This window comes from Marmota monax, unplaced genomic scaffold (assembly GCF_021218885.2).
Source record: "Marmota monax isolate L192 unplaced genomic scaffold, Marmota_monax_Labrador192_F-V1.1 WCK01_AAM20220418_F8-fsc00112, whole genome shotgun sequence".
In the NCBI taxonomy this organism is placed as follows: Eukaryota; Metazoa; Chordata; class Mammalia; order Rodentia; family Sciuridae; genus Marmota; species Marmota monax.
The window spans coordinates 3,542,622-3,569,403 of NW_026692073.1; the positions used below are offsets into that span (position 1 = coordinate 3,542,622).

The 26,782-nt window shown below is 39.2% G+C and overlaps 1 protein-coding gene across 2 annotated transcripts in view; it reads left to right on the forward strand.

The window, feature by feature from the left end:
* Positions 1–26,782, forward strand: part of Fras1 (Fraser extracellular matrix complex subunit 1) — a 460,021-nt gene that overhangs the window by 210,319 nt on the left and 222,920 nt on the right. For both annotated transcript variants that reach the window (XM_046459197.2, XM_046459211.2), the window contains exons 6-14: positions 492–625; positions 7,906–7,989; positions 9,696–9,797; positions 10,101–10,292; positions 14,124–14,213; positions 16,319–16,354; positions 18,201–18,348; positions 19,946–20,089; positions 21,469–21,603. In XM_046459197.2, coding sequence (XP_046315153.1) covers positions 492–625; positions 7,906–7,989; positions 9,696–9,797; positions 10,101–10,292; positions 14,124–14,213; positions 16,319–16,354; positions 18,201–18,348; positions 19,946–20,089; positions 21,469–21,603 — 1,065 coding nt within the window. The remainder of the gene's footprint in view (positions 1–491; positions 626–7,905; positions 7,990–9,695; positions 9,798–10,100; positions 10,293–14,123; positions 14,214–16,318; positions 16,355–18,200; positions 18,349–19,945; positions 20,090–21,468; positions 21,604–26,782) is intronic.

A 26,782-nucleotide genomic window follows, 5' to 3' on the forward strand; every position in this document is an offset into this window, starting at 1 on the left:
TTCTTTGCCTCTGTCGTCTCCAGGTCTCTCTCTCTCTTTCCATCTGCCATGTTTTTTATTTGCTATTTAATGTTGTACTCCTTGGGGCCTGGGGATACTTGATTGGTGAATGAAGACTCTCCTAGGCACACTGGGCCCCATCCTATGACTTGGTGCATAGGGCACATGCAGCTTCCTGGAACCCACACCAAGGTCCCCACTGGAGGGGGGAAGCCTTCATTGGGCTGGGGCTGGGGACACCAGGCAGCTGAGAGCCCAACCCAGGAAGCCAGTAGGAGGTGGGACCATGCATGGGCTGAGGCATCATGTCCCCTCCTTCACTTACAAAACACAGACTAAGAGATTTCAAGGTAGCAGTGACTGCAGAGCTTTAAGTCCCAAGAGCCTCCTACTGTGCACCCTGAACCAGACCACAGGGCTTACCTGTGCGGTTAGCCCTGAGATCAGCACACACAGTTCTTCCACTAATGCTGACTCCTTCGACCTTCCAGAACCCTGTTCCTATGAAGGCCGTGTGTTTGAGGATGGGGAGGACTGGAGGCTGAGCCAGTGTGCCAAGTGTGTGTGCAGAAATGGAGTCGTGCAGTGCTTCGCGGCTCAGTGCCAGCCTCTGTTTTGTAACCAGGTAAGGGAGATACCTCTGGGTGGGTTTGTCGAGGCTGTTAACTTCCTGTTCAAAATCTTGGAGTCTCTTCTGAGATTATGTCAGGCAGCCTCCAGAGCACTAGAGACAAGAAGCAAGAATTGCTTTGTTTTCCTTATACTTTTGGAGACTCCCTCCAAGACATTTCTTTTCCCCTTAGAAGCTACAGATAGGTCTAATTACCAGCCATTTAGGCTAATTGTTACATAATGAAATTGAGCCTTGAGGGTACACACAAGGAAGCCTCCAGCTTGAATTACAGATGTTCCAACAATGTCAAGCTAAACATCTGGAAAATTTCGTAACACAATCAGGTTTGTTATTGTTTTTCAGTGTATAGGTGTAGTCTGCTTTTTAAAGACACATACATGTCTTTGAGCATGATTATCCAGATGTACATGATTTAATTCTTACAGGATAATGATTCAGATTATCGAAGGATTTTCTCTGGAGGTATTTAAGAGAGTGGGATACTGTTCTTCATTTAAATCTGGTCTGATTTTCAAAACATTAGGCACTTCACACAAATTTGGAAGACAAAATCAATTGAAAACAAATGTGGTATACATGGTATTTTATAGGATTTTTTTTTTGCTCTTCCAGAGGCTTCTATGGATGTTCTGTGACAGTTGACAGATAACCATGAAAAGAGTTTTGCCTCTAGTCGAAAATTGCTCATTTTTGATCTAAGGAAAAGCTGGAAGCCAACATTCAGTTGATAACAGAGCAGTACTTGTGTCAAATAAAACAAAATCAATAACATGGCATCTTGTGACAATTGGGCAATATTTTTAAAGGCAGACAAAAGGCAATTAGACATGAAATGCTAAATGTCAGATGGAGGGAAAAACGTATCTAATTGAAGGACTAGATTGTATTGCCCACACTATTCCAGCTCCCTGCTCACTCTCATCTCCCAATTCATCACCAGATCTTGTCCCAGCTTTAAGATTACAAATGAGCCACTGGTCGAGTTGCATAGTATCTCCCTCTTCTGCTCTTACATCTGGAGGACATTGTCACATCATGGCTCTTTGATAGCATATTTGGGGTGTAAGAAGGGTCATGAAGCAATTTGCCACCATTTCAATAAGTGAGGTGGGAGGAGTAATGGAGGAAACACCCCATGGAGGACTTTCTGCCTTAATTCTTCAAAAACTCAGCCACATACTGCCTATTTGGTGGGGGCAGATATATTACTATTTCTCATTTTAAGAAACATTAAACATAAGCTCTTGCTTCATGCATAGTATTCACTTACAGTTTGCATCAATATGATAATGTGAGATGACAAAATTTGGTATCATACTTTAGAGCTAATTGATATACAGGCCCTCTGAAGAATTGGAAATAGATTGATTTCAATCACTCTTGCATGAAGTCTGTGTTTTTACCATGACATTTTAAAAAATTCAACTGTCAGATCACTTAGAACCACTTTTCTTGATTTAATGTTGCTATTAAATGTTGAATGTTCCAATGATATAAAGGGATGCCATAGAATTGGTGTTACTGATGTAGCACATCTCCCCACCACTACTATCACAACCACCATTAGCACCACCAGCACACTTTGGGTAATTTATATGTACCAGTCATTGATATTTAAGAGCTGTGTAATTTTCATTATCGCTCTATAAGGCAGGAGCTTTTATTATCATCCTCATTTTATATCTGATAAAACTGAGATCTGGGAGGGAGTAAGTGACTTGCTCAAGGTCCCACAGTTAGGAAGTGACAGCACTTCTCTCCTTTGCACTTGTACATTACAACCTCAGAAAACCATGTTGACTCCTATTTCTAACCATTATGCTATCTTGCCTTCTAAATGAGGATTTACTAGCACTTACATATACTAACCATCACAATATTTGCTAACATCAATGAGCATGATTGCAAGTATTTTTTATGCATGAGTTCATCAAATATAAGGAAAACACAAGTTTTCCAGTAGAAATGTTATTTCTCAGGGCTTATGCTCTGGAAAAATACTCAACCTGTCTCAGGGATTGCCATGATTTTTACTACAATGGTTTTGGGGTTTTTATAATTATAAAAGGAATGTATATTCATTAAGGAAAGTTTAGAAACCAGAAAGAAAATGATCACCCATATTTCCTCCATTCAAAAAGACTAGGACAGATTTCTTTTTTCAGTAATTCATTTTGGTCTTTTTAAAGGAAAATGCGGATGTTTATTTGCACTGTTATAATTACATTCTAAAAGTTAGTAATAATCCCTAACAAAAGAAGAAATTCCTTATGTTCACATAAGGGTTATTCCCTTAATGAGGGATTAAATTCATACTGATATTGCAGGCTTTCAACTTTTGTCCAGATGCCTTGTGAACTGAGCCATAAGTCCTTCACATTTTTGTAGTCTCACTAAAATGATCTGTTCAAACTACTGAGAGCTGTTTCTGATGATATTTCCACTAGTCTTATTAATACCACATATATTTCCATTAGTCTTATTAATACCACATTTTCCCTATTCCTAATATTGATTAATCTGAGTAGTTCGAACTTCACCTATGGATATGTTTTCAAGAAAGAGATGATTGGTGAATCTTTTGATTATCTAAGTATTTAACAATTATTTCTCATTGCCTGTATGCATGAAGGACAGCTGTAGGGGCTGTAGTCTCTTTTCATCCCAACTTTATAGATTCCTTTCCATTAAATTTCAGAATTTAGCTTCAGAAAGAAGTCTGAGAACTGTCTCCTTTCTATTCCATTATAAGAAGCTAGTACTCTGTTGAATCCTTATAGGATGTTTCTTTATAATTAAAACATATTTCAGGATAGTTCTAGGTGAAGTACTATTTCAGAAAAACCCAATCCCATATAGGAGAAATAGTAGCCAACGATAGAAGGTGCCATGTCACTGGGGTGGAGGTGGGGTGGAAGGATGTGAACAAATCCAGGGTTTCTCAAAGTAAAATGTATTGCTGACTTACAGACAGAAGTGTATGTAGGGCAGCCACAAGATGGGGGATCCCCACACTCATAACAGGAAGTGGAAAGATGTTCATATGCTAAGCTAGACAAGTGTAGGCCACAGTCAGCCAGAATGCACCTGGCCTTTCTCCAAACCTCTTCACAGTCCAGTGTCAGTTAAGAAATAGCCCAGCCATCAGTGGCCGGCACACCATGGATGTTCTGTGGCAGTTGACAGATAACCATGAAAAGAGTTTTGCCTCCAGTTGATATTGACAAATATCTTAAGGACTATGGGGATTGGGATGTGTGCCAGGGTCACCTGGTGGACAAAATGGCAGTGAGGACCAAGATAGCTACCACAGGGTCAAGCAAGATCCCTAGGAATGTCTTTTCACATACTTTGCCTACAGAACCCGTCAGACTATGTTCCAGTTTTTGAAATGTGTTTTTTTCAGTTTGATATGGATGAATGACATCTGTTCTAATTATTCTCATTTTTTTTCCAGAAACATCTATGACTCTTAGTTGTCTCACCACCTCCTCCTCTTTATCAATCATGTTCTCTCATCATTTTTCACTTTGTGTCTTTCCTTAGCATATGGGGAGAATTTCTCAAGTTTATATTTATTATCTCCAGTATTGATTTTTAACTTGACACATTTGCTTTACACATTTTTCTTTTAATTCTTCCTCAGTGTGGTCTTTCTTTTATTGCTTCCTGCTTCTGTTTGCTAACAGACTGCATATTTCTTCATCTTACTCCACTTACAAAATGGCTCTGAAGTGTTTCCATTTAGATTCTGTAGTAGTGTTCAGAAGTCTGTTCTTTAACTGCATCTTCAGAGTTACTCCTTTCTCTTGATGGGGTTTAGGTCATGGTATCCACAAATATGGCAGCTTGGCATCCTGAATATTTTAAGATGAAGGAATTTGAGAAAATGGCAGAAACTTAAAGGTTACTTTGACCTTTTCCCCATCCTTCTCCCCTGAAGCAGGTCATAAAACCTGGAAAGGATTTTCTGACCTTCCCCTGAAGCAGGTTATAAGGCCGTCAGGTGAGAGGTACCCTCCCTGCTCCTGGAGAAAAGGATCATCTTTGTCGCTATAGACAGAAGAATCTCAACAGGCCTTGCTGCATTTTCTTGGTTATTACTATTTAGTCATACTCTTTGCCCTGTTATATTTCTCCATGACTGTCTATTCTTCATCAAACCTACTGTTGAAAAAAAAAAGGTTATTTTCTTATGAAGGTTATTTCCTTATGAAGGTTCCTATATCAGGTAAAACTTATGTTAAATAAAGTGGGATGCTTTTCCCTTGTTAATCGTTTTTTTGTTATAGGAGCCTTAATCATGAATCCAAAATGAGTAGCGGGAAGATATTTCCCCTTCGTTACAGTTCATTCATCCCTTCCTCCTACCAACTTAGAAAATATAGAAAGAAATGAAAAGGTCCTGTCTACACAGTTTTGATCAAGAGGAATCTGTCCATTGCTTAAAAGTACAAGGCAAAGTAGACTGTCCTTAGCTCATTTCCTTTCTTGAACCCATAGCCAGAAACTAGGAAATATGCATCTTTCAGTCCCAGGGTCTGACAGGTTTTCCCTCTCAATCCTCCTACCTCAGCCTCCCCCTACCCTTTTATTTTTCTGTGATTGTACTTCTTTACATTTGGGGCACCCTCCGCCCCCTACTTCCCCAACACACGTGCTTCCCACTCATTTCATTGTTCTTGACATTATGGGCTTGGACTAGATGTGAAAAGATATTGAGGGAAGTGAAAAGCCAGAGTTGGCACTGACTGCCTCAAATAGCACACAGTGGAGGAATGAAGGCCTAGAAAGGCAAAAAGTTGAGAAGAGATGATGCTTGCTATTTATTTATTTATTTATTTATTTATTTCAGGGATTGAACTCAGGGCCACTCGACCACTGAGCCACATCCCCAGCCCTATTTTGTATTTTATGTAGAGACAGGATCTCACTGAGTTGCTTACTGCCTTGATTTTGCTGAGGCTGGCTTTGAACATGAGATCTTCCTGCCTCAGCCTCCTGAGCCTCTGGAATTCCAGGCATGTGCTGCCATGCCCAGCTGATGTTTCTTATTTGTACTTTGAATTGCTCAGTCAAAAAAAAAATAAAACAAAACAAAACAAAAATATAACATCTACATCTACATCTACATCTTTCTTGGTAATGGCAGGAGGATGACTATGAGTTCTTGGTGATGGAGTTTTCATTTCTTTCTATATTTTCTAAGTCACTATAGTGGGAAGATATTTAGTCAAGAACTATCATTCTGAGCACACTATAAATTTCTCTATCATAATTATTTTTAAGGAATATTAAAAACCATAATTGAATATATCCTCACTGGTAGTCCCATCCCCAATTTTAATGGCATTAGTATATTTTTTTTTGTATTGAGCCCTTGTGAGAACTCATATTAGTATGATATTAGATTTGGAGCAAACATTTTCTGTAAAGAATCAGATACTGAATATTTTCAGTTTTGAGTACCATCAAGTTGGAATAACTACATAGTTCCACAATTGTAACACAAAACCATAGAACCTATATAAATGGATGGATGTTAAAACTTTAAAGAAACCATCATTTGCAAAAACAGGTGATGAGCTAGATTTGACCCACAGTCCATAGTTTGCTGCATTAGACTATACGTTTGGAAGGGCACATGTAGGTAGGCTAGAAAAAGTATTAAAGTGTATGATAGCTACAAAAGTGTACTGTTAGAAAACCTTGACTGTAATTGTGTCTATTCCAAGTTGATAAAGATGGATCAATACTAACTCTAAGCCTACTCAAAATTTATAATCATGACATTTGTTTCCTGTTTGTCTAACATTGTAGAAGGCTTTGTTCATTTTTTTTTACTGCAATAAAATTACTAAATAAAGTATGACATCAAAATACTTTTATTTTACTTCCTTACCAAAATCCCATCAAGTTGAAAAAAAATGTTATCTGAAGTCAAGAAGTGCTCAATTATTTCAGTGCCTATTCAGCTTTCACATCCTCTATTAGACATCAGTGGTCAAATTGCTTTTTGTATAGAATAATACAAAAATAAACTACCTTAAAACAACAAAAAATAGTTGTTGGTTTAAATCTAGTGGTTGAGGCATTTGAAATAAATCCCTATTAGGTAGTAATGCATGAGTCCATCTGGTTATATATAACTGGGTTAAAGGACTACTGAGGTATGACTGGAATTTTCCATGAAAAATTAAGGTTTTGTGACCTCTCCTCCATCCCAAGTGTACTGGCTTTCCTGATATGGCAAAATGTGTACACAGTAACTGATAGTAGAGTCTCAGCTTCTGCTTCTTATAAGAGAAAGTGAAGTCAACTGTTCTGGATGTATCATCTGTCCAAGACCTACTACTTCTTAGCCATTGAAATCTGGTTTGTCCTCCCTCCTCTTCTCCTACTTTTAGCAAGTCTACCTTCCTGCAGGAGAAGAAGGCTGTAGTGATAATTCAGAGCAAGTAACTGACTCTTTGGCACTAATGAGAAAATGCTTACTATGAAAATTCTTTTAGGGCAGAAGAGACAAATGGTCTGATATTCTGGGGGCAGGGTAATCCAGGTGAGAATATAGGGATAGTGTACTGTGGGGTGGGTTGTTTGGGGGTTGAAACTCTCTTCCCCACGTTGCTTGGCACTCATCTATTTTTATATTTCTGGAAGTATGACCAATTCTTGCTCATGTTAAGGACCTTCCTAATGCACATATATATTAATATGTGGATTTATATACAGATGCCAAAGAATGGTGAAGTAGTTGATCAAGGAATGATTACCTCCACTTTTGAGTTTAGAGGTCACTTAGGAAGACTATGAGTCCCCTTAAGTGTTGGCAAGGTTGTGCTCTAAATTCTGTTCCAACCATATGCCATTACTAGGTCAGCTGTATAACTTCGGGCAAGTCACACAACCTTTCTGTTCCTTACTATTCTCATTTGTGAAGAAGGAATAAGAACATCTACTTCATAGGGTCATGTAAAGCACTTACAACAGTGCCTAGAAGAAAACCAAGTGCCATTGTTATTTTTGTTCTTATTTGTTCTTAGAAGGGAACAGGACTTGAGGCATATATAAACTTTTTAAAGATCACACTGACCTTGGAAGTGCTAATTCCTATCAGAGCCCCAGGTGACTAATAAGTGCTAAATGAGAGGAAATTGCTATAATGGATGCTGAGGCACATGGTTGAATTGGCTGTGAGTGAAATCTTCCTATCAATGTGAATTTTATTAGTATCTCCTTTTGATGGATTAATTCTTTCTTTTGGTGTTAAGGATGAAATTATAGTCCGAGACCCTGGAAATTGCTGTCCCCAGTGCTCTGCACAGTCCTGCTCTGTAGCTGGCCAAGTTCACAAGGTAAGCTTTGATGCCCATGTATGTAGGTGTTTTGACACGCATTCTCACATGTCTATCCTGCACCCGCCAACCATCATGCCTCCCCGCCCTCACATCTGACTCTTTGCCAGGATTAGTAACTCAGCACATAAACGGCTTTCTTCTTCTCTTCATGGAAAGCCTTTATGAAAAAAATTAAGTTGAAGGGGATTAGAAATATAAAGGAATGTGCTGGCAAGCAGTACCTGGTTTGTGAACCTTGGTGAACTTAATGTTCATACATCTTGAAGGGGAAAAAAGGACTATCGTTGGTCACCATCAGGTTACACCGAGATTTCAGGCTCTGGGAATGTCTGTCTGCAGACATTGGCTGGATTTTATCCACTGATATTCAGAGACAACCTCCCCACCACCTACACTGGGAGGAAACATGGGAGCAGCAGAGGCAGGCAAGAGGCTGGGAGTAGTGGAAACCGCAAGTATGAAGATACTTTTGGAATAATCTAGACACCTGTGTCTAAACTACAGTGGGTACTACATAAAGATGAGTTCAACAGATTGAAAGATGGAGTGAATGTTCTGTCTTAGAAGTGCCTGACTGAGTCAAAAGAATGTTACATTGCTCTAAAGCAAGGAATAGCTAAACAGAAACAGGAATTATGGCTGTCAGTAGAGAATCTGGAACCATTTGGGAATAAAAGTCTCACAAATTCTAGAAGTGTCTCTTGAAATATGAATGCAAGAAGCTAACTGGGATAACTTCTGTATGTCCTGAATATGCACTGTCAGACACAGTAGGCATGCATATATGTGGCTTTTATGATATTCTTATCTACCGTAAACAGGTATCTGTCACAGTATTTGTATTTGTTATGACATTTTTGGCTGCAAGTAACAGAAATGCCTCTCTAACTGTGGCTAAATTTTTAACCTTTGTTATCTCATTTAACAAGAAGTCCAGAGGGGGTTGGGGCTGTAGATCAGTGGTAGAGCGCTTGCCTCACAAGTGCGAGGCACTGGGTTTGATCCTCAGCACCACATAAAAATAAATAAATAAAGGTATTGTGTCCATCTACAACTAAAAACAATATTAAAAAAAAAAAGAAGTCCAGAGTAGGCCAACTGCAAGGTTGAATGATTCAGTTCTCAGCGATATCTTCACATTGCCTTTTACCTTCATCTTGTCCCCTCAAGTCCCCAAGGTGGCTTCCTTTGCAGGTAGCTCATCCTTACATGATCATTGCACAAATTGGTGGAGAAAGGGGTAGGAGGGTAGCCTCTCTCTTGACCTCTACCACTTAGCAAACTAGGTCTTCTTGGGTAGAAATGTCTGTGCCTAAGCTGGAAGGGAAGCTGAGAAAATGGGCATATGGCAGTGAGAGATGGATCTCCTGGAAAAGAAGACCTAAAGAATGTGCACAGGGGAGCCAACCAACAGGGCCTTCCTACTCTTCTGTGTTGCTGAGGTCTCTACGTGCCTGACCTGGAGTGGGCCCTCAACATATCTGGAAATCAGTATAGTCAAATGAAAATTCATCTGAAGCTCCCTTTGGATAATTACTGATGTTTTCTTAAAAGCCATTCCTACCTATGTCACTTCTCAGGAGCACAGTCAATTAGCTCCATTAAAAATAAATAAATAAAAGATTTTAGCATCTTAGGTGTCTGTTTCTGTTTGGTGTATGTGACATTTAGTGTTCCACTTTCTTTTCTTCTTTCTTCCTCAGCATGGTGAGCAGTGGACTGAAGATGCCTGTACAACGTGTACCTGTGACCAGGGTGAGGTCAGATGTCACACACAGGCCTGCCCACCCCTGAGATGTGAGAAGGTATTTGAGAGTGTGAAGCTTGATTTTTTTAAATTTGATTCTGGGTCATTTAAGAAATGCATTTCTTAGTGCAGTGTGTCCTTTGAGGGAAGCAAGTTTTATAATATGCAGAATGTTATGTAAAGATACGAAAGATCTTTTTCCTAGGAAGGAAGATTGAGATGGAAGGGAGCTTGCATCCCCTGGGTCAAGTAGAGGGTTGTGTTGTACACATCTGTCTGTGTCTGATGTCCTTCTGCCCTTCGGCTGGGGTTTTTCACTGCCTTCGAGGACTGCTCTTCCCTTGCCATTATGTTTCCTCAGGGTCAGAGCAGGGCTCGGCGTCATGGGCAATGCTGTGAGGAATGTGTGTCTCCCTTTGGAAGCTGCACATCTAATGGGATTGTGCGGTACCAGGATGAAATGTGGAAAGGTTCAGCCTGTGAGTTCTGCGTCTGTGACCGTGGGCAGGTATCCTGCCAGACTGGAGAGTGTGCCAAGGTGGAGTGTGCCCAGGTAAGAAGCAGAGGCATTCCTCTCTGGACTGTAGCAGCTCCTTCCAGCGGGATGGGTGGACCTGCACCAGTTCCTTACTTTTTGGCAGAAGAGGGGACCGTCAGGTTTGATTCTCATGTTTCAAGGGGCCTTTTAACACAAAGATTCTGTGGTGTAGAGTGAATGTCACTATTTGTTGAGACTAGCTTGGAACGGCCCCCTGGAGCTTTCCGCTCTTTGTGCATCTGGTCAGATTGGAAGCCCTGAGCCAGAGACATGAAAGGCAAGGACATGACATGGGACATCAGCCTATTGGTCAGCAGAGCTGGACCTCATTGCTGGTGGCCTGCCCGGCTCATCACGCCTGCAAAACAAGGGTCTACAGGTGTGCCAGGGCTGGGCTTATGCTGCAGACCCCACTGGCTGCATTTAGCAGAAAGGAGAACTGGCACCTGGGGACTGCTCATGTGGATGAGGAAAGTAAAGAAAACAGCTTTTGTTTTGTTTTCAAGAGAGCAAAGGGGACCTCATAAACAATTAACTCTGCTGACCTCCGTTGACTTCTGCTGTCTGCAGAATTTCTAGAAGCTTCTAACAAAGCCGCCCCTGTTTGGACTATAGATATATATTTTAAGGAAATTACTTTTTTTTTTCTTTGAACTCAATTTTGACCCATGGCAATACAAATTGCTTTGAAAGTAGGCTTCTTCTCCCTGACCGCTCCCATCCGCCCCGCCAGTTTCCCTCAGGGCTGTGAACTTGTGTAGATGAGGGGAAATTGGAAAGATCTGAAGCAGGGGGTGTCAGTGAAGACATTTTTCTTTCTAGTTCCTCTCCCCCATTTCTCAGCTCTTCACAGCACTGAACCTTAGGAGGAACAACCTTTCAAACAAGGCTGTCATTGACAGGGTAATTTTTTACTTTGCCTCCTACTTCTTGGTCTTGGCAGAGTGGAAACATTTAGGTAAAGAGGGTCTTGCTAGTTTACAGATCTATTTTCCGTCCCCCACACCTTTTCATTTCTTTTTCTTTATGTTAGGGAGTCAGAATGGTTGGATGAAGATGAGAAGAAACTTAATAAGGGCCCTTTTCTTTCTCTCTCAGGCTGAGGCAAAGTTTCCTTCCCTTGGCAGCCCTCCTGGGGGATGTTGGATTATTTTCTGAGTTAAATTGTCTAAGATCCCAAGATTTATGGAAAATAGGAAGAGATGACCCTAGTAGGGAGCGTCCTTTAGCCATCTACTTTCAGTGAGCTCTGAACAGAAACTGAGTCTTACTCCTACCTTCTGGTTAGTATGTATCAATGGTAATAAAAAGATGAATAAGACACATTCTAACCTCAAGAGTTCCCAGGCTTTGGGGGAAGTCAGATGTATAAACAGGAATACTGCAGCACCAAGAATTATGAAAATATGAATTAAATGCTTTAGGAGTTCCCTGGGGAAATGGCTGTCTATCAAGGGAGTAGTGAAAATGCATTACTGTTATTTTTTATTGAATTTATTCCACTTTCTGCTTCTGTCTCTGAAATATCAAGGTCATTTGATTTCTAATCTTGGACACCAAAGATGGGTTAAATGTTAGTGTCAGCACATCTAGGAAAAGATGCAGAAGCTTCTAGGAGAAGCCAAATTGTGCAACTTTGCCATTATTATCATTATCACATTTGCTATCAACATTAATACTTCTGGATAGCATTGAAACCAGCACATGATTTTTATTTGTTAAAATAGGGAAAAAAATGGTATGATCCTTGTCTTTGTTATCCAATCAAATCCCTAGACATTGAAACATAAATAAATCAGTGGTAGAAAAATACCACATGATGGATTTCATTTTTCTGTATTTTATAAAGTCTTTGAACATAAATTCAGATAAAGTCAAATTACCTTTTTTTTTTTTAAGAACCTACATTCACATCTGAGGCATGATATAGTGGGGGAAATGAAGCTGGTAGAGAAATGCAAGGAAGAGTGTAGGCATGCCTACATGTCAGGAAAATTCCCTCGAAAGAATGTTTATTTTTCCAATGGAAAAGTAAATGAATGGAGTCAGATTTGACTTTGGTCTGATGGATGAAGGTGGGGAAGGAGTAACAGACTCAATCTGACCTATGTAGAAGAATCCTCTTGAAAAAGGAAAGAATAAGTTTTGTTTCACAAAACAATTTTGTTCACAGCAAAAGTCAAATGCTAATTGGAGCCAGCTCTCACCTCCCCCCTGCAGTGAACTGATGTGGTTTGGGGCCACTGGGCTTCTTCTATAAATAGTAAATCTATTTAGAATGACTGCCTCACCAAAACCGAACCCTTGCTCTCCAGGAGCAGGGCCCTTTGGTATTTACCTTAGAGTTGAAAGCTCTGTATAGCCACCTTCTTGTCTGTGTGTTATGGCATGGCGGGCACTCTAGAACTCCTCCTGTGTTTTGTTTTTAATAGGAGTACACTAATGCTGCCTTGTTTCAAAGTATTGTTTTAAGCAACTTAGATTACATGCATATAAACCCCTCTATATACTTTGAAAGCAAATTTCAATCTGTTTCTGAGTGATGCCTTCACTACCAGCTGATTCTTCCAGTTTCTGCAAAACAATTTATATGTAAATATGTCTGATCCCTTTAGCACCCACTGCTCTCTGCTGGCCTCTGATAGGCATGAAATTTTGATGGACAGTCATCTACATAACTCCCTTCTTTTTGAAATAACTTTTTAGGCACTATAAAAAGAAATAATCATTCTTGTCTTTTTATGTTTTTTTTGGAAGTTCATATTTTCTTTCATTGAAATAATATATATTCATGCTGGAAATTTTGAAGACAGACTCAAGAAAAGTAGAAAAGAGACTTAAAAATCCATGCAACAAACCAAAGACAACCAATGTTATTTCTTTATATTTATCTTTAGTTCAGTGTTTGCAAATATAAAATGCCATCATGATTATTTTCTTTATGTAGTTTTTATTTAATATGGCTTCTGTACTTTTAAATATAATATAGACCCCAAATTAAATATTAAATATTTAAAGAAATATCATTCTTTCAAAAATAGATGTATCTTTAGAAGGTAGAACATTCTTTAAAGCATACTCTCTACCCTGTAAGTATTTGATATTAGGGTATGCATATGGCAAATTATTGTATTATTAATAGCTGATTCCCTAAAAGATAGGACTACAGTGAAATTATACTTTCTAAAGCCATAGAATTCCAAATTACTTAATTTTTAAACAGCAAGCATTTATTATTTTGTCATTAAAATCACAATTTGAAATTATTGATATTGGGGCATTAAAGTGACAAGATTTTGTTAGTCAAACATCTACCCTTTAAGTGTGGCATTTCTTTTCTTCATAATTTTTAAAAGTTAGATGTGAGTTGGCTAACAGTACAAGTTTCACAATGCTGAATAAAAATCAGTTTATGCCTGAGACTACATCTCTGTGTAAAGAGATCTGTATCTGATTTTTGTATTCAAGGAAAACATGTTGCTGTGATTTGCCCACTGTTGATGAAACCAGAGTCCCAAGTTCTAATCTTGTGTCTTTGAGACAACATGATCCTTTCCTGAAACTCACCTTTCCAAGAACCTTAGCCATTCTTTGTATTCATGTGAGCTTCTGCTCATACATTGGCAGTTGCTTGGGGGGGGGGGCAGGGATCACAGCATAGGCATCAGAGAAGCGGCACTTGGTGCCACAGTACTAGACCTTCCACAGGAAGACAGCACAAGGAGACCAAATAAAGGGTGTATCGAGGTTTCTCACTGCAGTCAGGGCATCCAGCTTCTCACAATTTAGCACTGCTACTTGAACATGCTAATTTGATGTGTGCCACTACAAATCCTATTTCTACAGGGAGAAGAATTAATTCACTTAGATGGAAAATGCTGTCCTGAATGCATTTCTAGGAATGGCCACTGTGTGTATGAAGAAAAGGCAGAATTTGTGAGTATCAGGCTAATAACTCAATATTATTAAAAATTAATCATTTGAAATTAACTTTAGAAGGGGACCTCCATTACCTTCTAGGTTCCTTTATCCCTTCATTTGTTCAGGAGATATTTTTGTGTGTGCACCTAGTATGTGCCAGGCACTGGGATATAGAAGTGAATGCAACAGGCAGAGTCCCTGTTTTCATGGTGGAACATACTATCTAGGGTGGGGACACAGACCCCACCTACCATTACAGGTGCTGATGAGTACTACCTAAAACTATAAAGCAGCGTAAGTAACTGGGCTTGGTTGGGGGACAGTTTTCTTTTACATAAGATGAGTGGGCAAGTCCTCTTACAAAGAGAAATTTGAGCAAAACCTGAAGGAAGTAAGGGAGTGAGCCACCTATATGTGTGGGGGATACACCAGGGATAGGGACCAGCAAGTTCAAAGGCCTTGAGGCAAAAGCATACTTGACAGATGTAAGAAGTAGCAAGATGGAATATACCAAGAAGAGAGCAAAGGAGGGTAAAGGAGTTGGAGATGAGGCTTAGAAGGTGGCCTGGAAGCCAGGGTCTTTTACCCTGAAGCAGATGAGAGCAGCTGGCTGGGGTTCGGTTCAGGGGAAGGGGTTGTTTGAAGTCCAGCAGAGCCGTGATCTGACTTAGAAAGGATCAGTTTGGCTGCCATATAGACAACAAGGCTGAAAGTAGGTGGTCCAGTTCGGAGATGTTTGTAGTAGCTCAGATTAGGAGTAACATTGGCTTAGACTGGGGGGAGTGGTGAAAGTGGTCAAAATGGATCATGCCCTAAATCTATTTTGCAGATAGAAATGACAGGATTTTGGTGGGATTGGATGTGGGATGAAACTTCACTTGCTAAAGTTTTATTTCACATCATGTCTGTAAATTGTTAATTATATAACACCAAGGAAAAAATATCTAAAGTGCTTTAAATTTGCCCTATTTTGCGGGGGTGGGGTTGTGGCTCAGCAGCATAGCATTAGTCTTGCATGTGGGAGGTGCTGGGTTCGATCCTCAGCACCACATAAAAATAAATAAATAAAAATAAAGGTATTGTGCCCAACTACGAATATATATATATTTGCCATATATATATATATATATATATATATATATATATATATATATTCATATATATAAATTTGCCTTTATAGCTCAAATTTTCCACATGGGGTTTTAAAATGTTGACAAATTCATCATGTTCTTAAAAACATGTCAATTGATCAAAAGTATGACTCTTTCATTGACCAATCAGAATAGGATAATAAGAATTAGGATGAAGTGCTTTGACTGGTGAGTGATTGGCAGGTGGATTGAAGCCTGCCAGCCTGCCAGTATTTCTGTGTGTTCTGGGGAGGCAATGTGGTGTATGAAAACAGGGCAGGCTCTAGGTTCCAATCCCTGCTCTGCCACACACCAACTGCGATGTTGGGTAAGTTACCGGGTCCTCACTGTAAGGTAGGGATAACATCAGTACTCACCTGGTGTAGTTATTGAGTGTGGAGTGCTTAAGACAGCACCTGGCATATTAAAAAGAAAAACTGAAAACAATGGCATTATCATTATGCTGTTGTTCTTGCTCCTCTTATAGTTGTATTTCATAGTTTAGATGTCCTAATTTTTAAAGAATTTAGGAAATTTAAAGGTTCCCTCCAAGTGTTGAATTTGTATTTTCTCATTTTATCCATTTTCTCACTCATTTTTGAAAGTGAATTAAATCCACTGGATTTAAAGAAAACCAAATTTTTGTAAATAAGTACAAATCTCCACAATGCTCTGGTAACACACAAAATTCAAGGATTCACCTTTAGAAATTTAGAATACTTGACCACGAAGCCATTATAGTAAGGGGCATTGGAGCCAAATGCTTGACCACAAGGCAAGAATGAGAACTCCAAACTCTTTCTGCTGCCTGTTATCATCACTTTATTCTTTTCTTGTTTTTAATATAGATGGATTTTATTTCTATTCATAACAAGTCAATGAAATCACACATTATTTGGGAGAAAATGGATAACTCCTAATGAAAAAATAAATAGATCAGCATAATGATGTTTGTAGTAGGATAATGAATACATTTCTCTTTGTTCCTAGATATCCTCAAATGCAGGTGAAATTAAACATATTCCAGTAAGTATAGATTTTTTAACTTGTATATGGATCATTATAAAATTGTTTTAAATAATCATCTGTATGAACTATTATGGGGAAATAGCAGCTTAGTATTTTTGACAGCCTCATTTGGTGGCACCAAGGTCCGAATTAATGATCTTGATGATAACTAAGACTTTCACCATTACATTTTTTGCTCCTTTCCTTACCTTATTGCTTTTTGTAACTGACATTAACATTTCTCTAATTACCAATACCTACTTATACTCTTTCCCCTTCTTGTGATGATTTTCTCCTCATGATTTTCCATTGTCAGTGTGTTTTGAGGCATTGAAGAACCATCACTGCACAGCTCCAAGAAGACTTTATACATGACATTATCCATGTGGGATCATTAGCAATGCAGTGGGTACATTGCAGCCATCATATTCTAGAGGGGACCCTGAGCCACTCAAACAGTTAATACAGCTTTAGTTTTGATTTATTTTTAACAAAGGAATGTTTTATAAAACAGTAGAATATGATCAGCTCATTATCTAAAATAAGTTTTACATATCCAAAGCTTCTTCTGGAATGGTATTTAACAGTTTTCTTGTCTCAAGTTATCTATTCAATTTAAAACTCATTAGTTTTTTTTTTTTTAAATATGCTTAGCTTTATTGTATTTTCCAGTCTGTCATTGTGGATTTTCAGCTACCTGAATATAAAGTCTTTATTTTTCCTTGTCTCTGAAATGACACTGAGGCCTACCTACAACACATTGTTAAAGGCGGTATCATTAAGCATTTTGTCATTGAAGAAGGAACTTCTTGGAGTTGTGCAGTGTTCGTTCCCCCAACAATGCTGAGCACTGGTTCCCTCTAAGTTGTTTACAAGACAGTGTTGTGTGGCATCTCTTAAAGGGAAAGTGCAAGCATGTGGATTCATACAAACAAGCTTTTAATTTTGGATGTTAGGAATAAGGGGAAGGAATCCAGGCTGCCTTAAAATGGAAGAACATCGCTTCTGCCTTTTCAAAATGATATTCCTCAGCATTCTAACGTTTCCATTTTGTTGAGTACTGTCACATTAACTGAGATACAAAACATCAGTTAGCTTAGTGAACATCTGTCGACCTTTGTTTGGAAATCCACTCTCCTCTACTGTCCTATTTTCCTTTCCTCATTATCTCAGTACATTCTGATAAGGACCTTTGCCTCTTTTCAGTCTCCAGGCTGAGTGGGATAGTGAGCAACAGGGGATTGTTCTTAGAATCACTTTGGATTGTCTGTCAAGCAGTTCATGTTTATTGCCATAACTTCCTTGTCCAAGAGAGATATTTCATTGTGGGAAAGCTCGTGGCACATCCGCATCCACGTGACCCACAAAAAACAGCCCTCAATTTTAAGAATACAGTGACCTGCCTGCTGCTCTTTCAACAGCGTTGAAATCAAGGTTCCCACTATTATTTAGCGATTATATTTAAGGTACCTGTTTATCACTAGGTGCATTGTAATCCCTCTGCTGTGAGTGTGCACATGTGTGTGTATGTGTGTGTGTGTGTGTGTGTAAAATAGGTTGAGAAGCAAGTTTTGGAAGCTATGTATATATTATGGTAGCCCTTAGGGTACTTTCCTAGTTTATCTCAGAGTCTGCCTAAAAATCATTCAGCTGGTGCTCTTTGTCAAAAGAAACCAACAATAAAGAAAGAAGGAGAAATTTTGCCGTTTTAGTGTGGGACACCTCTGCTGTATCCTGTTCCAGAGGTGGTGTGGGTAGAGTGGTGAGTGCTTCTCTCTGTCCTTATGGAAATGGGAAGTTCCTTACAAACAGATTCTGAATCCATGCAACCTGATGCCATTGTCATCCTTTCTTTTCCATGCAGGAGGGACACAAGTGGGAAGACAGTCCCTGCAGGGTGTGTGAGTGCCGGGGTGCTCAGGTCACTTGCTACGAGCCCTCTTGCCCGCCATGTCCAGTGGCCACCCTAGCCCTGCAGGTGAAGGGACAGTGTTGCCCAGATTGTACTTCAGGTGGGTCCATGTGCCGTGTATTTCTGATAAAATGGTTTTCCTGGCAAAAATTTCAGGGAAATTCTTTTTCTTCCCTTATGTCTTTCTCTTTAGTCACTTGATTTGAAAGGATTTTCCCCCCTTAATTTTTCTTTTTTTTTTTAATATTTATTTTTTAGTTGTAGTTAGACACAATATCTCTATTTAGTTTATTTATTTTTATGTGGTGCTGAGGGTCTAACCCAGTGCCCTGCACATACAAGGCGAGCGCTCTACCTCTGAGCCACAACCCCAGCGCCCCTGCCCCCCCCCCGCCTTAATTTTTCTAACAAAAAATTCTAGTGAATCTTCACCCTATAATTGACAAACTCAACTGATTACAGTTGTGTGACCTTAGACATTGACCTCATCTTAATTTTTTTGTTGACAAAATATGCCTTATCTATCTTGTGAAAGTTTGGTGAAAATCAAATAACATGTTTGAAAACTTGTAAAGGCAAATCCGTCTCCCACTATTGGAAATACAAGAATAATTACACAAATTTTGTTATGTATGTTTATTCTTTTTTATTTTAAGGTGAGCTATTAAGCAGATGGTTCCTTTTGGAGTTCTCAAATGGGGTTTTAAAGTTTAAAGACTCATTAATTTCTTCCAAAAGAAAATTTTATCTACTTGTTCTGCAATTCTGCTTTCAAATCACCTGGGGTTGAATTAGTTCCAGTTAATAATTGTTGGCAAGCTCTCGAGTTGCTGTGGCTGAGCAGTAATTCGCATATAAGCTTAGTCTCTCTTAGAGAAATGGCACTTTCTTCCATTCATATTTCATAATTAATTGTTTTCATCCATGGGCCACAATTTTTCACATTGGCAGTTGCTCTTGTTACACGCACCTTATTTTGGCTAATCACGGTGTTTCACTGGAGAGTTTATCAAGGGAAAAGCAAAGCAGCTTTATAGTTTAATTATGTTACCTTCACCACAGTGGCTCTTTGGGCTTTCCAAAACAAATATTTTAACATATTATTATGCATTATACATCGAAAATCAGGTCTGTGATGACTTCAGAACCTGAAAATAGTCTTTTGCTGACAATTAACACTAAGGTCAGTGATGCCCCCAATCACTGATAATGAGATTTAAGATTCTGGAGAAAAAAGAAGAAAATGGGCTGTTTTTGAAAAGATAATAATCATTGTTTTTAAACCTTGTAGGTTTTTCATGTCGGTCCTTTTTGTGTGTGGCAAGCTTAAGAGGAAACATCTCAGATATTGTAAATTATTGATTCTGTTTAAATCACATACTGTGGAGATAGTCGCTCCTGTTTCTAGAATCCTCTCAGCAGGTATAGACACTAACGAGGCTGTTCTTTCAGCATCTTTAATTTGGGCTATGAAGGCAGTTGGTGGTATTTCAGACAAGGAGGGGTTCCTTGGAATCTTGTATTGAAATGCATTTTTCACTATTTGGGGGGCCTTTTTGCACCTTCATTCTACAGTTTTCTGTCCTTCATCTTGTCTGTAATACGTATGTATAAAGCCTGTGGATTCTTTTTCTGAAGGGTATGAAAATATCCTAAGGTTTTTACCGAGCTCTTCTCTTCTTTGTCCTTAATTTTAGTCCGTTGTCATCCAGACTGCTTGACCTGCTCTCACTCTCCGGATCACTGTGACCTCTGCCAGGATCCCACCCAGTTGCTGCAGAATGGACGGTGTGTGCACAGCTGCGGTCTGGGATTTTACCAAGCTGGAAGTCTCTGCTTAGGTATGGCCCTGGTGGGCAAGCCGGAGGTGGCACTGTGTAGTGGATAGAGAGATTCCTCGGAGACTGGTCTTTTCAAACGGAGGCTCAGTACTGTCAAGGAGGGGGTTGTGTTTGCAGGAAATGCACAATATCTAAAAACCACTGGAAGGTGCTAATGCCATCCATTGGTTACTTGGCCTCTCCACCTTCAGGTCTCTTTCTTCTCACATTTAAAAGTATTTCAGTACTAACTGGGAAAAAGGTGGTATGGAAGTCAGATGGTTGTTAGGGAGTCATAGCTGGATTTGTTTCATTTTTGAAGACTTTCAAGGATAGTGATATCATTGGATGTTTGGTGTCTTTTATTAAAACACTCATTTAATCCATGATAGAAATTTACAATTGACATAGTTCTTCAAAACTACTTACTAAAACTTTCCAGTTTTGCACATGAGGAACCGAAAGCAGGGAAGTTAATTCCAATTAATTGACTTGCTCTGTATCACACAGGTCATTGTTAAGAGAGCTTATCTCTTTTGAGCTACCTGAGGATTCAGGAAGGGTCCAGGTGCATTTCATAATTTTTGTACATCTGAGAAGGAGCTCTTACTTGGGAGACTTTAGCTTGGTTGACATTGGATCTAGTTACTTTCTCCCTTATCTCTGATTTTGGAGGTTAATTATTCATTTAGGAGCACATAGGGTCATAGCCTGGCAGTGACTACATAGCCTCTCTTTTGCTCAATATTCTTATCTGTAAAGTGGAGGTAATCCTAGTACCTTCTTCAGAGTTTTTGTGAAGATTAAGCATGTCTATACCTGCTGAGCACCTAGAATAGTGTCTAGAATATAGACAGGGCTCAGTAAGCGTTAGCCACTTTTATTATTATTTTTGTAATTATTCACTTCTCCCCACTTTCTCTTTTTATTTATGATCTTCAACCTTTTGGAAAGTTATTTATTTTATCTGCCATAAGATGTGGAGGAAAAGAGGCAAGGAATATATTTGCATAAAGGTTGAGTGACAAAGATATTGGGAGCTATTAGATGAGAAGAAAAGATCATAGACTCCTGAGCCAAATTGCCTGTCTTCAAATGCCAACTCTGTGTAGACTTGGGCAGGTTACTTAACCTCTCAGAGCTTGTTCTTTATTCATAAAATTGGGATTAATGGTATCTACCTCATAGGGTTGTTGTGAACATTAAAGGCATTGGTATATATATATATATAAAGTGCTTGAACAATGGCTGACCCAACCACATGCTATGGAAATATTATTGGCTCCTGTCTTTTTCTCTGGGACTCCAGAGGCTCAGGATTGAGGTGAGTCAGCCCTAGGGTGATGTTTTTGAATTAATCAATTGTTTCTTTTCCTTTCTTGATTCTTGTCTGGAGCCAGCCTGCCAGCCTCAGTGTTCCACGTGCTCCAGTGGGCTGGAGTGCTCCTCCTGCCAGCCTCCCCTGCTGATGCGGCGTGGGCAGTGCGTGTCCACCTGTGGGGAAGGCTTCTACCAAGATCGCCACTCCTGTGAAGGTAAGCACTGTTGGGCTCCAGCCAGGCAGGCCACAGAGGAAGCTCGTCACCCTCACTCAACAGAGATTTGGGGCTACCAGGAGATGAAAGCTGTTTTTCAAATAGAAATGCAATGTTTAGATTGATTGTCCCCAAGAGGACATGAGCTGGAAGCTGGGTTCCCCATGGCAGTGTTTAGGTGGTAAGAAATTTAAGAGGTAGGGCCTCATGGAAAATAATTAGGTCATGGGGGCCCCACGTCTCATGAATGAATTAATGGCACCTCTTGGAGATTTGGCTCTTATGGGACTAGATCAGTACCACAAGAGTGAGAAGTTATAAAGCTAAGTCACTCATATGTGTGACTTCTTCTGCATGTGGCCTATTCCCTTTCTTCTTTTTTACCATGTTGTGATGCAGGTGGGGGCTCCTTGCCAGGATGCAGGTGCCATGCTCTTTTGATCCTCCAGCCAATAAAATCAAGGGCCAAATAAACCTTTACACATAATAAGTCAGATATTTTGTTATAGCAACTAATTATTCTAAGACAGGAAGAAACTCTGAATAAGACTTCTGATGGAATGAAAAGAATGATGAATGGAAGAGATGACACATTTGTTTTTTATAACAGTATTAGATTACTCTAGTATCTATATACTTTAGTAGATTTATATGCCTAATTTTATTTTACATTTTGAATTTTATTTTTAATTAAGATCTAGTTGAAATTCTTTTTTTCAAAATTCTGAATATTATTATAACCTCTAGAGGTAGAAGTGGCCATAATATAATTTAATTTACTTATACCCGAGCAATTTTTCAATAGTGATTATAACCTTGAGTATAGGTAAAACAAGTAAATGTATAAAGAATCTTTTAAATGAAGAATGGGAGAGAAAGGAAGTGGTAAAAGCCTAAAGGCAAAGAAGGGAGATAAAAGTTTGTCTTTAGAAGGATAATAAGATCTGCTCCATTTGTGTACAATGAAACAAAATGCATCCTGCTGTCATGTATAACTAATTAGAACAACAACAACAAAAAGATGTGCCCAGACCCTAAGGCCAGGTTTGTGGTAGCGGGTAAATCTGAAAACGTGGATGGACCAGCAGAGGGTCTCTGCCATCATGCCTGGGAGCTGCAGTTGAGAACAGTAGATCTGTGAGGAGAATTGGAAAGTGGGCCAATCTGAGGGGCATCTGATAATGGTCCTCTTTCATGCCTTTGATGAGAGTTTTCAGGAAAAGCATTTGGAGGGAAAGGAGTTAAAGAGAACAAGTGCCCTGAGCTCGGCAGATGTGCAGGCTGCAGGTGCTCCATGTGGGGGTCCTAAGTGGAGGGGGCTGCTGGTTCCCTCCATCCCAGGTCATGGGTCACAGTCAGAGCCCATTGGATTATAGGAACAGTCTTGAAAGGTAACACTCATGCTGTTTATGCCCATAGAAATATGAGGAAGAAGGGACTGTTTTGTGACAGTCTTGTGATGGAATGTGAAAGGAGTTTGGCTGGGGGGTTCTTTGAGATCTCTAAGTGTGACTTCTGAATCTCTGCACCCCCAGCATTCAGGGTTACACAAAGTATTCTTTTATTGATCAAGGTAGGATAAATGAATGAATGATTCCTTCATTCCCTTGAAGGACCCAATGTCTCCATAAATAAGTCTAAGCCATAAAGGAGAAGACAAATCTTAGTGTTTATGGTTTATCTTATTCTATTTACCTGTGATTTTAGAATGGGCTTGGAATGAGCACATAGAAACGGCTTTGTGAATGTGTAATGGTGGGACAATTTAAGTAAACTGCTGAAATTTCAATTTGATGAAATTATTGAATGTATTCCTTACTCTTTTCTTCAATCCCATCAAAGAGACCTCCTGCTAACTTTCCTGTGACAGATTTGCCTTTAGAGAAGAATTCATTCCCCCTAGATTGTTCACCTCCCTGTGTATCACCTCCACCTCCTGGGATACACACATGCCACATACACATTTCCTTTTTGTTCCTTGTGCTATTTTCCTTTCTCCCATGCCTAGTGTTTTAATTGGTGATGCTAATGCTGTTTTAGGGCATTTTGAAATGGATAATGTTTCATTTGATTACTGGTTTATGTAGCTGCCTGCTTCACATTCCATCCACATACCCACCCACAAATGCCTCTAGTAGAAAGTTGCTGGGAAAATTTGTTCATGCTCCCTCCAGGGAATTAAACCAATTTGCTTTAGTTCAGGCTGGTTGCATTTTTATGCATAAAATAGGAGAAAAAAAAAACAGCAAGAGGAGAGTGAGAAAGACGAGAAGTAAGAGGAGAGAGAGAGAGAGAATGATCTTAAAAATTAAAGCTAGATTTGTGATAAATTTCCAGATACATTCTTGGCACCAAGGCTGCCCAAATTATCTTTGCAAATAATCTTTCTCAGCATTGGAAGTTTTTGTAACATTTGTGCTTGTGCATTTTTGTTGACTCTTCACCATTGACCTTGGAAGTGGGTCAGCCAGCCAGTATTCTTTCGACATGTGCTAAACTTTTCAAAAAGAAGCCTGCCATTTTTGATACTAACACATTCTTCTGGATTGTTTTGTTTGGGCAGGGTCATTTATGCTATGACTGGGATAATTCTCTACTTTATTGACACATCAAAACCAAAAGAAAGTGAACACTGTGCTGAGAAAACTAATGAACAGAAATTACCTGATTAATATTCATGCTCACTATGTTGAATATAGGGCAGAGGGAAAAATATGGGACAGAGCCAAGTAGCACACATCCATGGGTCTAAACAAAAGAGTATGAGCAGGTCAACCAGAGCGGGGACAAGAAAGTACTAGGCCTGCCCAAGATCTCATCCTAAGGGGCCCTTATCATTTTTCCCTTTTTGTTTGAGTTTGGTGGTATAAACACGCACTCACGCCATGTGCACACCCATACACCTATGCATTTAAACATGTGTGCATTTATCAGTATTACTGTTGCATCTTGTATTAGATTAAACCAAATCATGTTGTAATTATAGGCTACATTATGCATCCCATACCAATCCCTGCTTCATCTCCCCTGCCTTCCCCAATTTTGGAGTTTGATGATTTGATCACTTTACATTATAGCTCAACATTACCCAGTTTTTTTTATAACAATCTAAGTCAGGGACAAAGCCATATGTAAGTTGCCTCTTTTCCATGGCAGGTAGGACCATAGAGTAATCACCCTGTCAGGGCCCAAACTGTGCATTTCAGTCCTGGCACTCATGTTCCTGCTTTAACCTCTGTGCTTCCTATGCCACCAGCTGGATCTTGTTTAGCATCCTTTTTTGCCCACTCTGTTCCACTCTTGTGGACCCTGTGCAACTTAGATCCTAGGATTGGGCTTCTGCTTTTATTCCTGCTCCCTGTCCTGTTCTGATCCATTTCCAGGAATTAAAAGCCCAGTTCTTGGCCAAGCATGGTGGCACATGCCTATAAATCCCAGCAGCTCAGGAGGCTGAGCTGGGAGGATTGTGAGTTCAAAGCCAGAGTTGGCAATTTAGTGAGCCCCTAAGCAACTCAGTGAGAACCTGTTTCTAAATAAAATTTAATAAAAGGGCCGGGGATGTGGCGCAGTGGCCAAGTTCCCCTGGGTTCAATCCCTGGTGCCAAAAAAATAAAAGAAAATAAATTAATTAATAAAAAGAAATTTAAATATCAAAGCCCATCTCTTAATCACCTGCAGCTTGATGGTCAGGCTTCAACTGTGTATGGCCCTTCCTTGACCCTCCCTCCCCCACCATGCCAAATGACTTTGCTCCTTTCCTTCATGGCTCTTTGGTACCACTTGTCCTGGATCTATTCTTTCTCATTTTATCATCTTAGAAACTCTAGTATTAAATCTAAATTTAGATCCAGACTGTACTTTCCAGGTCTTGAGAACATTTGTCCTTGCTCATCTTGCCCCATTTTTTTTTAATCAACTTGTGTTCTACTTTGGTGGGACCATTGTCCTATGCACATAAAGCCTAGTCATAAAAGCCTTTAAGAAGAGCTAAAACAGCCAACAACACATGTCATGCAAGATTAAAAGAAGTAGCTCATAAGAGTAAACTTTGAATGGAGAAAGAGTAGAATTTATCTCATTTTTTCATGTGTATTAATATTTAGTTTTACTGTTTAAAACTCAAATTATTCATAAAGGCCTGAGGATGGAGCTATGTGTTCCCATAGCAAATTTTGCCTTAATTCTGCAGATCCAGGGTTGGGAGGGAGCAGGGCACAATGGTCAAAAGCTTAGGCTCTGGAGCCAAACCAGCTGGATTCTAATCTTGGCTCCATCTCCTAGATAGTCTTTTTTATTTTTCTTAATTTTTTTGTAGTTTTTTACATAGTCTTTAACTTCATGCTTCAGTTGTCTATGGGTAAAACTGAGAGTCAATAATATCTGCCATGTGGCATTGCCATGAAGACTAAGTGAGTGCATTCACATGTATTGTAGGAGATGGTGCTCCATACCTGGCTAGTCCTCCGTTATACATTGAGAGATCTGAATTTCTGCTTCCCATTGAACTTATTCTATGTTCCTTTCTCCAATTCCCCAATTCAGTCTCTGTTGACCACTGCACCTGGTTCTGAGGATATGAAGAGAAGTAAGATTCAGTCTTTGAGTTTATAGTGAATTGGCAATCGAGGTGGGTTAGCCATTCCTTGCAGAGATAGAAAACAACAATGAACCAACCCAGCAAACACCTTTGAAGTTTTTTCTATATTTGAGTATTTTATGGCCGTAGATATTGAAACCTAAAGAATCAAGACATTTAGACATTTTATGAGATCATAAAGTAAAGGATTATTTTGAATCTCCATTCTACCACTTATTTCTATATGATTCTGGGCAATTTGGTTAACTTCAATTCCCTCAACTCTAAAATGGGGATAATATTATCTACTTTACACTATTATTATGAGGAGCAGGGAAGATGTTTGAAAAGCATAAATATGCTTGGTTCATAATATGTAGACAATAAAAGGAAGCTATGGACATTAGTGAAACTATTTGTTTTTTAACCTATGGTGATAAAAACCAAATGTCTTGCATCAGTAAACAAGGAGTTTTGTGCCACTAATGTCTGATTTAAAAGAAAATATACTTTTAAATGTTATTGAGAAGGAACTATAATAAAACAGTTAACTATATTCCTTATAACTTTTTAAAAAAAATGTTCAGATTGGATAATGACATT